Raw genomic sequence first — 17,883 nt, forward strand, 5'->3', positions numbered from 1 at the left:
ATCAATGGCTGGAATTTGAAGTATTCTGATCAGTGTGGTTTTAGACACTGATCTTTTGGGCACTGGGAATTGAACCCAGGGGTGCTTTATCACTGAGCCCCAGCTCTTTGATTATATTTTATTTTGAGACAGTCTTGCTAAATTGCTGGGGCTGGCCTAAACCTGCAATCCTCCCATCAAGCCTCCCAAGCTGCTGAGTGTACAGGTGTGCGCCACCACAGCTGGCAAGTGATTGTCTTATTGCTTTAAATATGAGTGCCATACAGTCTGTCTTGAATGTAAAACTGTTGCATTAATGGGTTAGGGGATCATATGTCTACATTTAGGGGGGAAAAGGACCTCCATATGCAGCATGGAACTCAATGGTTTTAAAACATTCCATTCTTCATTGAGATCTTGAAAAACCTTATCAGCAACCACAAAATTAAAGATAGATAATTTAAACCTATAATCTATATGAGGTTAAAATGCACCAGAAAAATAGTACACAAAAGAAACTCAGAAGGCAGTTTTTAGTGTCCTTGAAGGGAGGAATTCTGAATGTTCATGACAAATATAATGAGACCTAGATTGTGGTCCTCACAGGTGCTGGCTCAGAGCTCCATGGATCAGCTGGTCTTTTTCCTTTATTCTTTTTTCTCTTTCAAAATTAGTTCATGCAACATATCTCCGATTAAACATCTTAAAATGCCACTTAAGCCCCAAGAAGAGAAGTTTGCTAACCCAGGAGAATTTTTAGTGGCATAACCATCTAATCAGCTCGTAGTCATTTTTGCAAGTGACCCTATACTTCAGGTAAAGTGATATTTTAAAAACCCACATTTTGACAGCTTTCCCTGCTGGCTTGTGTATTTCCTTATATGAAATAATTGTGCAGAATATTTGCTGGCAGAAATACCTGTGCAAATTCAGATTGTCATATATGTGAAGTTTAGCAAAAATTTAGTCATCGCTAGAATGTATAAATCCAGAAATAGTTGGTGTCTCCTACATATTACTCTACCTTATAAAATTTATGTCATTGAAGCCCAAGTGTCTGAATTTCCAGAATTCATGCTTTGTGTCTCAGCATTGCCAACCCAATTCTAGATATTGTCATTTTAAAACTATGAATTGAAAAAGATGGTAACGGTGAACTAATAAACAGTCCTTTCCTTGAATCCTAGGCAATAGCTTATCTTTCACCTGAGGACCTCTTGAAAGGAGAAATCGAAGACTCGTTGGAAAAGGTGCAGGTTGCCATTAACATCTTAAAGAGTTTCAAACATTCTTTTTTCAACTATAGAAAACAATTGACAAGCTATTTCATGGGAAATAAAGATGTGAGAACTTGGGATTTCCCATCTCATCTGGTGTTTTGCAGATTTGACAAGTTCCTTGACCGTTTAATGAAAATAGAGGTATTTATTAATTGACTTTGTTTATTCATATTGTGGGTGAGGTCAAAAGACCAATAGCTTTCCACAGGATTCATGGACCAGCTTCTTCTGTGATGGGAGGAGGGCTCCCTTCTTAGTCTCGTAAGGAGCTCACAATATCAGTGCTATAAAGATAGAAGAATGAATTTAAAAGATTTAATTTGGCTTTTATTCATTTTTCATTCTGTTATACCAATTATAAGTAAGTCTTTTTATCTATTAGTCTTTTTAAAATTATAATTAGTTATATATGATAGTAGAATGCATTTTGACATATTGTACACAAATGGGGCACAACTTCTCATTCCTCTGGCTGTGCATGGTGCAGAGTCACTTCAGTAGTGTAATCACACATGTATATAGGGTAGTAATATCTGCCTCTTTCTACTTTCCTTCCCATCCCTAAAACTCCATCCCTCTCACTCCCCTCTATACAAACCAAAGTTTCTTCATTCTTCCCTACCCACCCCCGTCCCACTATGGATCAGCATTCACTTATCAGCAAAAAACATTTGGCTTTTGTTTTTTTGGGATTGGCTTATTTCACTTGGCATGACATTCTCTAGTTCCATCAATTTACCTGCAAATGCCATGATTTCATTCTTCTTTATGACTGAGTAATATTCCATTGTGTCTAGGTACCACATTTTCTTTATCCATTCATCTGTTGAGGGGCATCTAGGTTGGTTCCATAGTTTAGCTATTGTGAATTGAGCTGCTTTTATGGTTTACTAGGCTCCTGAATGCTATGAATAAGGAAGTTGTAAAAGAATCCCTTTTCCCTGATATATTAAAGAGGAAATATATAAAACATGGTTTAAATTAAGATTGCATACCTAAAAACCCATTTGATAATTTAAAATAATCACTATCTTCAGTATATGGAACTTACTGGGTAAGATATTTTTAAGTTTGGACTGAAAACATGGCCTTATTTTCAAAGCTCTAATATTTTGGGACTTTTATCATTGATATAAAGTTCACTGAATTTCTTTCAAAATTAGAGGTCTACATTTTGAAAAATTCTAATTTTTGCTTAGCCAGCTGGACCATCTCATAAAGTCACTTAAATACCTAAGTAAGAGCAGCTTGCTCGTCCCTTTTGTAACAGTCTCTGGAGCTCTCTTCCAAAAAAGGGACCTGCCTCACTATAAAGTGTAGGTGCCTGAAAATGTGAGTTTGGGATATCTCCTGGGCATCCGGCTTATAATTAGGAGGGTATAAAATTATAGGAGTCACATGTCTAACCATGGTAAGTTAGGGGGTCCTTGTATTGTGAGATGCTTTTCAGCAAATATAAAAATGGGAATTTGATTTTAAAACTTAATAATCACTTGGTTCAATTGAATCAGGAACAGTTTCTGTCACCTAAGTGTCCGTGGACTCACTGATTCCGAATATTTGAAAATGTTCTCAGTTTGAAACTTTTGTGTTTTTACAAAGGATGTATTTGTCACCATGTTGGAATTTGAAAAGCTGGAAAGGCTGGAATTTGGCGGTACCAGGGGAACAATTTTAAATGAGCAAATCTGCAAGATGAGTGAAGAATTTATAGAACTCTGTAAGGTCTTTAAACACAGCTCTTATGACCCGTCTGACTGCAACAACATGGTAATATTGTACCTTTGAATTTTCATTTCCTAGGATTCTATATTTTTAAAGCTGGAAAAGGAAGGAAGTTGCAGTGATAATAGGTACCATCTAGTCTGGCCCCTGTAAGGCCAAAGAGGTTAAATGACTTCCCTGAAGTCTCTTAGCTACTTGGTGGTGGGTCACAGATCAGAACTGAGGCCTTTGTATATATGCTGGAACTGTTTCTGATATAACTAGACCTCAGTCTGGATTTGTTTCCTATGCATATTGAAAAGGAAATTTTCTATTGTAACTCGTTTTAGCCTCATTTTTTTTTATGTCCATGTAATTTGTATGTTTTGTTATAGTCTTTTCCCAAATCACTGAATATATTTTTGGTCTGTTTATCCAATTAGTTTCACCCCTTTCATTGCATCTATTACTAACCTATATGTTGTCTCTTATAATGTTATTTAGAGCTATTTATAATTTTATATATTCAACCTCAGGAAGTAGCAGAAACTCTGATTTAATCTGATTTAAATTGTGATTTAAGCTGCTTCTGTTCTCTGTCACCTGTGAGCATCCTGAAGCTCTAAGATAGATAGCATCATTTTAGTGGTTTGCCAAAAACAGTGAAGCCTGAGTTAAAAAAAATTAATTTGTTTTTTAAAATACAAAATACGAATTTATTCACTAGTGTGTTTATATTTGGCAAAGCAATTGAATCTTTAAAATCTACAAATCTATGTTAGCTTTATAATGATGGCATTCAGGTAAGTGAATGGTAAGAGGACACTGCCATGTTGGTACCCTATAATTTGTGGATAAGTGGGAGAAGCCTACTGACATTCTGAGCCTGTCCTGATAGCCTGTGTGATGGCTGGCACTTGGAAGGCATTTAGTGAATGGGACACTTCCAGGAGCCAGTGACTCTGTGCAGTCACAACCATGTGGGTGTAGACAGTGCATTTGTTTTAACTCGCCTATCTGCTTGCTATTTGTATCTTGGAGGCCTATTTTACTTCACACATAAGTAAAAGGACAAGGCCTTTGATGTCTAGGTCTGGGTTGGAGACCTCAACCTTCCCTTAAAGTTCCCCTTCATCTCCTATCTGATTATCTTGCTCTAAGATATAGTCTAGAAGCTGCTTAATGTTCTTCGTTCCTTAAAATTAACACAAGAATTAACTAAAATTTTACTTAACTGGTACACTTATGTTGAAGAACTTTTTTTTTGGAAAGTGTCTCAATTATCACTACTGCCTCAAAATATTGCATCTAGTATATATTTTTGCATGATAAGCTGTTCATTAGGTGTGTTTTATCTGAGTCCATTATACATTGATTTTATGGTGAAATTAGTAATTTTTTATGCATACATGTGGTACACATACGAAAGTATGCCACCCCCGCCCTTCCACTCCCAGTGCACACACCCTCATGCATCCTCCTCAGACCCCGTTGACTGTACACTCATGCTTACATAGCAGGATAGGTCATGATTGGTGGGCCATCTGCACTTTGGTACAGAAATGGTTTAAATGTATTCCATTAAATTAAAGAAATGATAACTAATTTACTTTCTGAAATGCTGTTTAGTTTTCTCTTCACCAATCTCAAGCCTGTTAATCAGGCTTTCAGTCTTAATTGGTGTGACAAAAGGTCTGCTGCTGATGGTCCATGTGCAGAATGTGGGGATTTTCTCAGTGTTAAATTTTGTATATGAGGTGTCTCCCTGAGCTCCTGTGTTATGCAGGAGAGTTTGGAGGTAACATGATTGCATCGTGAGCTGTAACCTAACCAGTCATCCTAGTTTGAATGAATTGGGTAGTAACTGAAGGCAGATGGGGTCTGGCTGGAGGAGCTGGGTCACTGGCCTATGCCCTAGAGGAGGTTAATCTTCTCTGTGGAACAACACCCCCCTCCCTACCCCACTTCCTGGCCACCATGAATGGAGCAGTGCTTCTCCATCACATCCTTTTGCCATCATGTTTTGCCCCATCTTGGGCCCAGAGCAATGGAGTTGACCCACCATAGATTAAACCTCTGAAAATTGTGAGCCCCAAATAAATCTCTCCCTGGTCTAAGTGGGTCTTGTTGGGTATTTTGGTCACTGACAATAAAATTAGCTAACACATTTAGGCATTTAGATAAACATACTTTTTGGCTTCTCAATTATTAATACCAAATGGAAAGGTTACTTTAGGTATTAAGTAACTTTAGCCTTTCCCACTTGAGAGCTAGACAATTGTGAGACTGGATTTCTTTGTTGAATATGTTTAACAGCTACTTTGATATCATTAGACTCAGTAGCTGTTCTTTGCTGGCATTCTGCATTGTCACTTAAAAATAATTTCTTGAATTACTAAGCAAGGATGGTGCTTGCTTCTTGAGGGGGAATCTCGTGATTCCATTTAATCTCTTACACAGAGCCAATTAATATTTACTGAGTGCTGGGCATTGTGCCAGAATCTTCACATACTTCCTGCTAAATTCTCACTATAACCCTGAGAGTGGTTTCCCAGGCAAATGAAGTTTGAGTAAATTACCTGACATTGCAGTTTCCAGGTGATGGAACAGAGATTCAAATCCAGAGCTCTCATCTTCAAGCCCTGTGTTCTTTTCTCCTGGCTTCAGTATTTATTTTCCTCCTTACATCCTCACTGAAACCAAGGGAATAGGTTCATTTTAAAGACCTGTGTCCTGGGATGGAATGGTCCACATTTCAGTGTCCATTTTCCTGCTAGTTTTCTAGGAGGGTTGTTCTGGTACCTAGCCTGCCATCGTATCGGGATCGAAGACACATTTTTAAAGGATTTGTGTAGTTTATCTGTACCAGGTTATATTCTGAATCCTAGAACGAATCCATTTTCCCATTGTCTACTGAACTATTAATTCTTTTACTATTGCTGTATATAGTGTTTTCTGATTTATACAAATTTCTTTTAGTCATCTATAAGATTTTGATATTTTTTTTCAATGTGAAATTTAATGTTTAAAAACATTACTTTTGATTACTTTTGGGGGCATAGCACTTGACTAGCCTGTGTGAGGCACTGGGTTTGATCCTCAGCACCACATTAACAAACAAACAAACAAAAACAAAGGTATCCTGTTCATTTACAACTACAAAAAAAAAAAAAAACAACCAAATAATACTTTTGGAAAGGTAATATCTACAAAAATGTTACCTGGCACCATTCTTACCTCTCAGTCTTTCCCCTTAGTTTTCCATTATTCCTTCCCAAAGGCATCTCTATTATGAATTTCTCACAAAATGTTCCAAAGAGATTTGATGAATATAATAATGTATACGTAGGTTTTGTTTTGTTTTCTGGTTTGGCACAAATAGCTCCTTTACATATCATTTATACCTTTCAACATTTTAACACTTAATATATTTTGACAGTCATTCCCACCTCCCCACCCCCACTCCAGTACTGGGTATTGAACTTAGGGGGGATTTACCAGTGAGCAACATTCACAGCCCTTTTTATTTTTTATTTTGAGACAAGGTATCGCTCAGTAGCCCGGATAGCCTCAAAGTTTTGATCATCCTCCCTTAGCCATCCAAGTCAATGGGATTACAGGTGTGCACCACCACACCCAGGTTAGCAGACATTCTGTATCGCAACTATAGCATTGCTGCTTTTTAAAACAATTGCACATGATCTTGTTGATTCCATGTACTATAGTTTGTTATTTTAAAATGTTATTACAGTAGTTGATGTAATTATTTTAAAATTTAGTTAGAAACTTCTGCTTCTGATAGAAGTGTACTTTTTCCTCCTCTTCCCACTAAATATAACCAAAATACTGGTCTTTATATTAAAAAAAAAAAGGCCAGTATTTTTACTTTGAAAAGTGAAAAGGCAACAAACTGGCTAAGGACGTTAGCACTCAAGAAACAACATGGTGATGAGTTTGCTGGGTTTTCTTGTTGCCCAGACTTGGAGCTGAATACACTGGCAACCTACAAATACTAGTGGGCACAAATCAAGAAAAATCCAGTAAGACTATTTTTTTTTTATATATTTTCTAACTGAAGGACTAAGAAGGGAGCCACCTACTAAAACAGAAAACTTAGACTGCAATTTCTCCAGTCTTGCCAAAACCACAGAAGAAACTGCCCCACTACTACCCCTGCCAGGAAAGGCTATGTGGAGAGCCTTGAGATATAGCAATCAGTATTAAAGTGCTCCAGCCCCTGCTGAGAGGTATTAGAGACGGGCAAGGAGGGGCAATGATTTTCATCTTTCCTGGCCAGGGATGAGCACTACTATGTGGTGTCCAAGGAGTCCACATGGGAATTCTGAATCTTCTTTCTCCCCCAGTAGCATCCTCATTCCACTGGGCTTATGTCAGAGGAAGCCTGATAGAGAGTCAGGACTTTTACTGTGGCAAAATAGTAACAATACTATGTGCACCATGGTGTTAGTAGAGATTACATAGGAGCTAGACTCTCACCCCAGCCTAGCTAAGCAAGGGGTCTCCCTACCCTTGGGCATAAATAGATGCTGAATGGAGAACATCAACTTCTCTCTCTACCTGACAGTGATGAGCCTAAAATAGCATTAGAAAGTCAGCACAAGCAGGGTCTAAGGGGCAGGGTTGTGGCTCAGGGTTAGTGAGCTTGCTGTGCATATGTGAAGCACTGGGTTTAATCTCTGGCACCACATTTAAAAAAAAAGTATTGTGTTCATCTACAACTAAAATTTTTTTTTGAAAAATCTTTTTAAAAAGTCTAAGATCCAGTCTCACAGCAATTTGAAAATGTCCAGACATCAATTGAATATTGCTTTTTATATAGTAAACCAAGATCTCAATTGAATGACAGACAACCAGTTGATGCCAGCACCAAGAAAATGGAAATGTAGAGATTATCTGACAAAGATTTTTAGATTGCCCCTGATAAATGTGCTTTAATAAACAATTATGAACATGTTTGAAACTAATGGAAAAAAAATAGCCTCAGAAAGTATGAATTTTTGAAAAACAAGAACAAAATTATTTGCCTAATCAGGGTCCCTTGAGATTTGATGAAAGTTTTTATGATTTTTTAATTTCTACAAAGTACATCATTGAGATTTTGATAGGGGTTATATTGATTCATATTAGCTTTTTTGTTGAAAGCTACCTGAGAAAAACAACTTAGGAAGAAAGGTTCATTTTGGCTCATGGTTTCAGAGGTTTTCTGTCCATGCTTACTAGGCTCTCTGGATTCTGGGCCTGTAGTGAGGCAGAACATCAAGGCAGGGAGGGTGTGGTGAAGCAAAGCTGCTCATCTCACGATGGTCAGGAAGCAGAAGAGGCCAGGGATAAGATATAGTTCCCAAGGGAAATCTCCACTTTCCAGGACCCACTCCCTTCAACTAGCTTCCATCGCTAACAGTTCCCACCACCTCCCAATACACCATTCAACCATCAGTGGGTTAACCTCTCAATGAAATCAGAGCCTCATGATCCAATTACTACCCAAAGCACCACCTCTGAACACAACTACATTGGGGACCAAGCCTTTAACACACGAGCCTTTGGGTGATATTTCATATCTAAACTACAGGTAACTCAATAGATTGCTTTGGATAATATCTTAATGATATTCTTCTGGTCTGTAAATGGATGTCTTTCTACTACTTATACCTTCTTTAACTTCTTGTAGCAATTATTTCGCAGTTTTTGGTGTTCAAATCTTTTGTCTCATTGGTTAAATTCATTCTCAACTACTGTATTCTTTTTAAAGCTATTGTAAATGTTATTATATTCTCTTTTTCACTAGGGATTGAACCAGGGCCTTATACATGCATTCTATCACTCAACTTCATCCCCAGTATTATTTTTAAGTTTTATTTTGAAGCATGGTCTTGAAAAATGGATGAGGATGGCCTTGAGCTTGTGATGCTCCTGCCTTTGCCTCTCCTGGAGCTGGGATTGCAGATGGTGCACCTTTGGAATTGCCCAGTTTGGAATTGTTAATATCCTTTTTTGGATTGTTCTTTGTTAGTATATGTGTTTTAGTTGGTTTTCCCACTAAAAGTCGGTTTTTCCGTTACCAAAAGGCCCGACAAGAACAATTTTAAGGAGGAAAAATTTATTTGGGGCTCACAGCTTCAGAGGTCTCAGTCATAGATAGCTGACTCCATTCCTTGGGTCCCAAAGTGTGGCAGATCATCGTGACAGAAGGGTGTAATGGAGAAAAGTGTCTCAAGACATCACACCGGGACGCAGAGAGTTTCCTTAAACAAGGACAAAATATATACCCCAAAGGCACACCTTTGAACCCACCTCTTGTAAACACACATTGCATGTGTGTTTATGAGGTAATTTCTCTCCTTTGTGTATATAGTCCCCAAGGGAAATCTCCTCTTTCCAGGACTCCCTTCAACTAGCTTCCACTGATAACAGTTCCCACCACCTCCCAATAGACCATTCACCTATGAAGTCATCAGTGGGTTAACCCCTCAATGAAATCAGAGCCTTCAGAAGGAAGATTACTGGGTTACATAGTAGTTCTACTCTTTATTTCCTTAGGAACCTCCATATTGTTTTTCATAATGGTGATACCAATCAATAGTCCCACCAATATAAAAAGAATTGTACATGTCCAATGCGTATTTATTCTAGGAATGTAGGGCCATTTCATTCCTTAATTTGATTTGAAATCAATATTTATAGCTTTCAGCATAATTTCTATATTAATAGGCCAAAAAAAGGAAATTCCTGTCATCATGTTAATACAGAAAACAAATTTGAACAAATTCAACACCCATTCATGACCAAAAAAAAAAAAAAACAAAAAAAACAAAATAAAACCTTAATAATACAGAACTTGCACAACTTGATTGAAAAAAAAAATTTTGCAAAAACTTAAAGGACTTTTCTAACAGTGGAAACTTAATCCCAAGTCCTGAACACAAAGCATATAAGCTGCCTACTTATCATCCCACTGAGATATTTAGTAGATATATCAAAATTAACAAGTTAAAAGCTAAATTCTTGCTTTACCCATCCCCAAACCTACTTTATTTGTGTGTTTTACTGGGAATTGAACCCAGGGTAGGGGATCCTTACTCCTGATCACTTTTGCTAATGTTTTGAGGACTATATTGAAAAGAAATAGTGAACAGACTTGTCTTATTTCTGATTTTAGAATAAATGCTTTTAGTTTTTCTCTAGTTAGTATGATTTTGGCTTTGGATTTGTCATAAATGGCCTTTATAATGTTGAGGTAAATTTGTTCAATCCCTAGTTTTCCTAGCATTTTTAATATGAACCAGTGCTAGACTTTATCAAAGGCGTTTTCTGAACCTATTGAGATGATCATGTGATTTTTCTTCTTAATTCTATTTAAGTGGTGAATTATATTTATTGATTTATGTATGTTCAACCAACCTTGCATCCTGTTATATTGATTTGTATTAGCTTTCTGTTGAAAGCTCGGTCCATGGCCTTGTATTTGCCATCTTCTGGCCTCAGCTTTCTGAGTTGTGGGATAACAGGTGTCTGCCACTGGCTCCAAATCCACTCTTGTCTGGATTCTCCACAAAACTTGGAGTCATCCATAAATCCCACTCATTTCCTCACAAAAGTGCCAAGTTCTTTCACATATACCCTGAAACCATATCCATAATTCACTGGCTTTTGCACTTGGCTGTCCAGGGTGCATTGGTCTCTTCTCCACACCACAGCTTGAGAGCCTTTTACATGCTAAGTTAAATCATGGCTTTCCTCTAATTAAAACCCTTCAATAGCTTCCCATGATGCTAATAAAGTCAACTTTGTAGTTTTCAAAATATGGAAACGTTTTTATAATGATTCCTAAATAATCCTAGGTCATCATTTATTCTCCAGAAACATATATTGAGAAACGGCTATGAGCTGGGAACCTCATGAAATATTGGTACCATAATTGAAAAAATAAATCTGGCTATTAGGCTTATAGATTTAAAATTCAGGGGAGAATACAGGTAGGTAATTATTATAAAGTGTGTTTGGTGCTAGGGTATGAAAAGTGTAGGGCTGTGAGAACATTTGCAAGGGGTTCTTTTCCAGATATGAAAATAAATCAAGACCTGTAACATAAATAGAAATGAATCAAGTGAGGAGTTGGTGAGAGATGGGGGCTGGGAGAAGAGAGATGATAGGTGTTGCCAGCTCCTAGAGTATAAAATTTGGAGAAGTGGCAGAATACTTAGGCACAGTGATTAAGTAGGGTTCAGACCACACAGGGTTACGCTCACTTTTGGGTTTTATCTTAGGAAATTCAGAATTCTGAGGTGAGATTACAAATTAAAGGATTATGAATAGGAGTGACATAAGATTTCTATTTTAGAAAGACTATTAAGGTTGTGGTTTGGTGGATGAATCAGACAAGACTGTTGGCAAAGAGTAGTTAAGAGAGTGGCTAACATTCTTCTAACTGTTCAGATGAATAGTGGTGGTTATCAGGCCAGGGTCATGTCTGGGGAGATGGAAAACAAGGACCAAGTCAAGATGACAGAAGAGAAGATGGGCAGCATTTGCCAGAGAGAGAGAGAGTCTAAGGAGTTACCCAAGTTTCTACTAGGGTGTGTAAAAAATCAGAACAGCTTTATAGATAAGACAATGAGTTCACTTTGTGCAAGATAAGCTTGAAATCCCAGCGGGACTTCCTGAGAGAGAGAGAGAGAAGGGGGTCCTGTCTGCAGTTCTAAATTTGGTTTCAGGAATGCACAAATAAGGGGGAGAGATCTGGGATGGAGCTTAACATTTTTTTTTCCTTCTGAAGTTGTTGCTGATCTCTAAGTGTTGGTTAATGTTTGAGGATTATAAATTGTATGCCCTGTGTTAATATACCAAGAAGCTGGACATGTCAGGCTTGTTAAAACTTGTTGGGAAGTTGTGTTTACTTTTAAGTCGGTGATCCTTGAATGGAGAGACTGCTTGGCTATAATTCAGGAGAAATAGAGACTTCCTGTTGGTGCTAAATATAACTGGTGTACAACACACAGTGTTCTAGAACTCTGCCATTGTGCACTGTTTTCCAGTGTGTGTGGAATTCAGCGTCACATGCTATCTTGGTCTGTTCAGGTTATTACAACAAAACAGTGTAAATCCAGTGTCTCATAAACATGAGAAATTTAATTTTCATGCCTCTGGAGGTTGGCAAGTTCAAGATCAAGGTTACAGCAGATTTGGTGTGTGGCAAAGGCTGCCTCAGATTCTTAGAGCCTTTTTGCTGTGCTCTCAACTAGTGGGTGGGCCCAGGGGTCTCTGCAAGGCATCTGAATGCAGGTAATAGTCCCTTTCATTTAGAAGTGCTCTGCCCTCATTTCCTAATTTCCTCCCAGAGGCCTAATATGTTAGGATTTCAACATAGGAATTTGGAGGTAGGAGTTCGTAGACGATCACAAGTGTATTCCTCCATAGAAACAGCATCATAGTTGAGAGTCGGGCTCAGGACCCAGACCACCTGGCTTTAATTCTGGTCCTGTTATTTACTATAAAGTGGCAACTCCTTTTTTTAAAATTTTGTTGTTGATGGACTTTTATTTATTTATATGTGGTGCTGAGAATTGAACCCAGTGCCTCGCACATGCTAGGCAAGTGCTCCACCCCTCGGCCACAACTCCAACCCTGTGATTCTTCCTTTATACACACCCTAGTACAAACCTGGGTCACTCCTTCTACTCCTGTCTCTGGCAAGTGCTATCCATCTTACCTCCTGTCTCTTGAACAGGTTCCTGTTTTCCATCTCCTTGGACATGACCTTGGTCTGGTTCTTTTGCAAATTATTTAACTTCTCTGAATTTGTCACTTTTAAAATGGAAAAAAAAATTGCCTTTGACATAATGTTGTGAGAATCGAGTTAATGATAAGAAGCATTAACAGAACTAAATAAATGTTGTCATCATGATTATCAGTGACTGTTAACAGTTAGAGGTGCAGTTTATGTGGCAACAAAGGCCTTTGTTAATTCAAGTTAGTAGCAGGTGCTTCAGAGGACCCTGACTGGGATGGCCCCAGAGTTTCTGCATTCCTCCGACAGCTTTGCAGAAGATGGAATTGCAGTGCTCTGAGGATGCTAGTTATTCTCTCAACACTTCCTTCCTTCTAGTTATGGGAGTGAGTGGTTTCATATTATGAAACTGGGAGTTTGCTGCATATGAATAAGAAACTGAAAAGAAGCAATTATTTGTTTCTCCTGTATCTCTAATGTTTTCTCACAGACCTGTGGATTTTTAGTGCTCACCTGAAGAAATAGCATTTCCATGTAGGTTTTCTGCTCTGAAAAAATACCAAAAATATTCCCACTTGTCAATGGACTAAAGTTGTAATAAGGCTAGGTTCCTCCTCCCCCTCCTCCTCCTTTCTGTTCAGAAAGCTTTACTTTTTGTTAATAATCAAAATGTGTTGGGGGAAGTGAGACACCTGGATGCTTATGTGTGGGTGTGGACTGAAGTTCTGGGACTGGGGTCTGAGCCAGGGAAAAGGGCTGTGGACGTGGAGACAACACTGAGCAGTCGGTGTCCCCAGCAGGCAGCCATTCGCTCAGTCAAATACAACTGTTCATTGATCTTCTTTGGGATCCTGTTATGAAAAATAAATTCAGAAAGTTAGGCCAGAGGTTTGGTGTGGTGGCACATGCTTATAATCCCAGTGGCTTGGGAGGCTGAGACAAGTTCAAAGCCAGCCTCAGCCATGGTGAGGCGCTAAGCAACTCAGTGAGACCCTGTTTCTAAATAAAACAAAAAAAATTGGGCTGGGGATGTGGCTCAATGGTCAAGCATCCCTGAGTTCAATCCCTGGTACCAAAATCAAAAAACAAACCCTCAAAATTAGGTCAGGCTTATGTGATTGTTATTTTCACTATTGGATTCTTTCCTGTAGATGAATATTTGATTTTGACTTTCACAGGAGTTTGAACATGATTATGCTGCATTTAAATCCCAAACTTTGGATTTTGACAGAAGGCTCGGGACAGTTCTTTGTGAAGGTTTCTGTAACTGCAATGGTTTGGAAGCTGCATTTAAAGTGAGTTTGGAGGAAGTTAATGTGACAGTGTTTTACTACTGAATAATTTGGACTGTTAGATGCCAGTCATGAGTACACTATTCTCTGAATAAGGTGAAGTATTAGGTAGATTAGTTGTATTCCCTAAAAATTCCATGAAAAATTCACACTGAAAAATAAACTTTGAATAACGCACTAATGAATAATGAAGTTTAGTTTGGCAAGGTCATTTTTAGGATGTTTAACTATTGATTTTTCTCTGGCATTCACAACATTTTAGTGCTCATTACCTTTAGAATAAGCTTGGCCTGGCCAATGAAATATTGATTCAACATTAAGCCTCAGTGAAAAGTGAAAAATGCCTGTTAATTCAGGAATTTTTTTCTTTCCCATTGTTTACATATGTTGGGTTTGCCTGCCTGCTTTATTACTCTGACTGAAACAAATAGCCCTTTATACACTGTATTTCATCAGGTGTAAGACATTATCGATTATCAGATACATCATTATTTATGTGTCAATAAGGAAAAAATGTAGCCAAATAATTGAGATTCCATTGTCTCCATAATGCATTCAATTTCAGAGGTGTTAAAACATGAAAGAATCTTGTCATAGAACTGATGAGATGTGTATTCAGAATTGCATAAAACAAAAGCATCTGGATAGATCCCCCACATTAAAGGCTTGTAGGGATGCCAGGTGAGAGGTGCTTTTCAAAGAAGAGATCTTCACGTCAAGTGCGAATTCATCATCAGGTGACATTTCAAAAAGAAACCGAATGTTTGATAGCCAAAGAAACACAGCTGGGATCATGGGTACCATTTGTTGAGAATAACAGTGCAAAACAATACAGCAGACAATTTTTTTTTTTAGAAGAGATTGACTTTGACTTTCAAATTCAAATGAATTGGCCATATATAGTGGTGCACCCCTCCCCATGTCCTTGTCCACAATGGAGCATTTAAACATGGAGAATTCATGAGGATCAGATGGTACTTTGTTTATTAAAAAACAACAACAAAAAAACTCTTGGGTGAAAAGGAGATGCTCTTGGCTAAAACATATAGCCTTATTATAAAATGACCTATAATCTTATCTCTCAGGTACAATGACTATTATATGTAACACTCACTGTTTGACTCAGTGTACATGTATTTTTCTCTTGGACAAAGATGACAACATATTCTGATCCTCTTTCGTAACCTTTCCCACTTAGCCAAGAGTCATGAATATTTTTCTTGCTTTTATATCAAAATTTGACCATATTATTTTTTTAACATTTGTGTACTCGTCATCATATTCATATTACTTGAAACTCATGTCTGTTGTAAAATAACTGGAAGAATGGAGAGTGAAATCTCAGTCATCTTCCATTTCTAATTCAAGTCTTCTTTCCCTTCTACAGAGTCTATAAAAGTACATGCCACTTGATTGTTTCTAAAAATTTTATCTCTTACCTTGTCACCATGTAGTTTTTTAAAAAAACTTTCTCTATATTTGTACCTTGTCTACCGAAAAACTTATGTTTTGGAATCCTGCCTTTATGAACTTTGCAATGGGGGATCAGCTTCCAGCTTTTGTGAGGTTTAGGGAGGCTTTTGCAGGGCCTCATAGACAACAGGCACTCACTCACTGCTTGAGACCAATTGGATTAACTGGTAATTTGAGTATTGGAATGTCACACTGATGAGAGTGAGCTGCTGAAAGAGGAATGGCAGGGGAAAAAATTACAGGGTTGTATATTTTAAGGGGGATTTTAACCATTGCTGCTAGTTGAGGAACTCTATTATTGGTCCCAGTGAATAAATATTTGTAGGCTGCTTTCTGAAGATGGCAATGTAATGCCTACTCTGGATGAAGGCATGGCCCACAAAGGGAACCAAACACCATTCACCTCTGGTATGAAATTGTAGTGCTTCAAAATCCAGAGTGCTCACACTCAATAAAACAAGAAAGCATGAATACATACTTCTAAAATTTGCATGAAGATAAAATGATTAAATATACGTAATCTCAAGTCTGAAAATACTCCAGAATCCAAAACTTTTTGAGCTGTAACATGATACCACTGGTGGAAAATTCCTACACTATGTATGAAATTACTAAAAATATAAGACTACCTTGGGCTATGTATCATATAGGAAACAAATGAATTTTGGACTTGGACTTCATCCTCAAGATATCTCATTATATATGTGGAAGTATTTCCAAACTGAAAAATGTCTGAATTCCAAACACTGCTGGTTCCAAGCATCTCAGATAAGTGATACTCAACTTGTATTTGAAAGCTAGAAAACTATGAAGTGTGTATGGTTCAGGGGTCCACAGGTTTTTAAAAAATATTTGAAAGAGGGAAACATAAATATGTTCTAGTTTGGACAGCAAGAACATTGTTGTAAGAAGCTGTATTACATTATTAATCTGGGGAGTAGAAGAAACTTAAGGTAAGCCTCATGAATCTTAAGTGGAATATTTCAGGGGAGAAATGTAGGAATCCATTTTTAACCTTTTGAGGTCATTGTGAAGGAAGCATATTCTTAAAATAAGTCTTAGTTCTGTGAGAAGGAAGCAAGAGGTTCCAGAACAATGACCTTTATTTTCATTCTTGAGGGTGATTTTTACACATTTGTGATAATGAATATTATGATAATGTACACTAAGACCTTGCAACTTTTACTTTTTGTTTTTTTCCACCTACCCAAAGAATATTTCCCATCCTTCCTTCCTTTGCATTTGAAGTTAGGTACTACTAAGCAGGCAGGCAAAGTAAGATGTAGCAAGGAAACTACTGGTCTTGTTTCAGCTGGGCCGAATTTGATAAGTGTTTGAAAAATGATGTTGTGAAATAAATGTATTTCCTAATTGTTGCTGGAGAACACTTCTTTGTTAAACTCATGAGGCAGTGTTGACTTTTGAATTTACCTGAAGCCCAAATGCAACAAAACAATGGCTGCAAGAAGAAAGTTAATAATTTACATTTTGCTAGGTAGCTCCTAACCAAGATAATTTAAAAATATTTAGCAGTTTCTGTGATAGGTATAATTGATCTTACTAGAAAAAGCTGGAATTTGTCTGAATTGTCCCTTAAGATATATTTAGATTTATATTTTGGTTTGTATAACTTTTGTCATTATGTTGATGTTTTTCTTTTTCTTTTTTCTTTTTTCATTGAGTGTAGTTTCTGGAAATGTTTGCATCGCTTTTATAATGAAGCTGTTTAAAAAAATAATTTTTGAGAAATAACTAATATATTCCAAACAGAACAAAACTTTTTTCATCTTACTAACAAGGCACAAGACTTCATATATAGTTTTTCTGTCACCTTAAGTACATTTAGTTTTTTTTTGAGGTGTCATCTTTTAAAACACCTTCATAAGATGGGTAATAACATATGCTAAAGCCCATATGGAGTAACCAGATAACAAAACATGCCCCCTTTTCCACAAGTGACGTGTTCCAAGAACCCAAGGGGATGCCTGAATCCTTGAAGAGTATTGAACTCTATGTACTGTCTTTTTTTCTTATACACACATCTCATGATAAAGTTTAGTTTATAAATAAGGCATAGTAAGAGTAACAACAATAACTAACAACAAAATAAAAGTTCTTCAAAACTTAAATATCCACTTCTAGAATTTTCCATTTAATATATTCAGTTTCCACTGATAATTTAAACTGTAGAAAGAAAAATCTGGATGAAGGGGGACTATTGTGATATAGTTTTCAGTGGCCCCTGCCAATAAGACACTCTACCTTGAAGTGTAGACCCAGGCATCAGATAGCCTGGTTTAAAATCCCAGCTCTACTATGCCAAAATTTTAATTTGGGCAAGTTACTTCCTTCCCACAACTCGGTGTCCTCATCTGGAACGTGTGATAACAGCATTTAAAATTTTTTT

At 37.3% G+C, this 17,883-nt stretch overlaps 1 protein-coding gene across 2 annotated transcripts in view; it reads left to right on the forward strand.

Moving 5' to 3' along the window:
• The window catches only part of Dnah11 (dynein axonemal heavy chain 11), a 305,466-nt gene that overhangs the window by 21,094 nt on the left and 266,489 nt on the right, over positions 1–17,883 (forward strand). For both annotated transcript variants that reach the window (XM_026408127.2, XM_026408145.2), the window contains exons 7-9: positions 1,167–1,400; positions 2,862–3,029; positions 13,890–14,006. In XM_026408127.2, coding sequence (XP_026263912.2) covers positions 1,167–1,400; positions 2,862–3,029; positions 13,890–14,006 — 519 coding nt within the window. The remainder of the gene's footprint in view (positions 1–1,166; positions 1,401–2,861; positions 3,030–13,889; positions 14,007–17,883) is intronic.

This window comes from Urocitellus parryii, chromosome 3, assembly GCF_045843805.1.
Source record: "Urocitellus parryii isolate mUroPar1 chromosome 3, mUroPar1.hap1, whole genome shotgun sequence".
Classification (NCBI taxonomy): domain Eukaryota; kingdom Metazoa; phylum Chordata; class Mammalia; order Rodentia; family Sciuridae; genus Urocitellus; species Urocitellus parryii.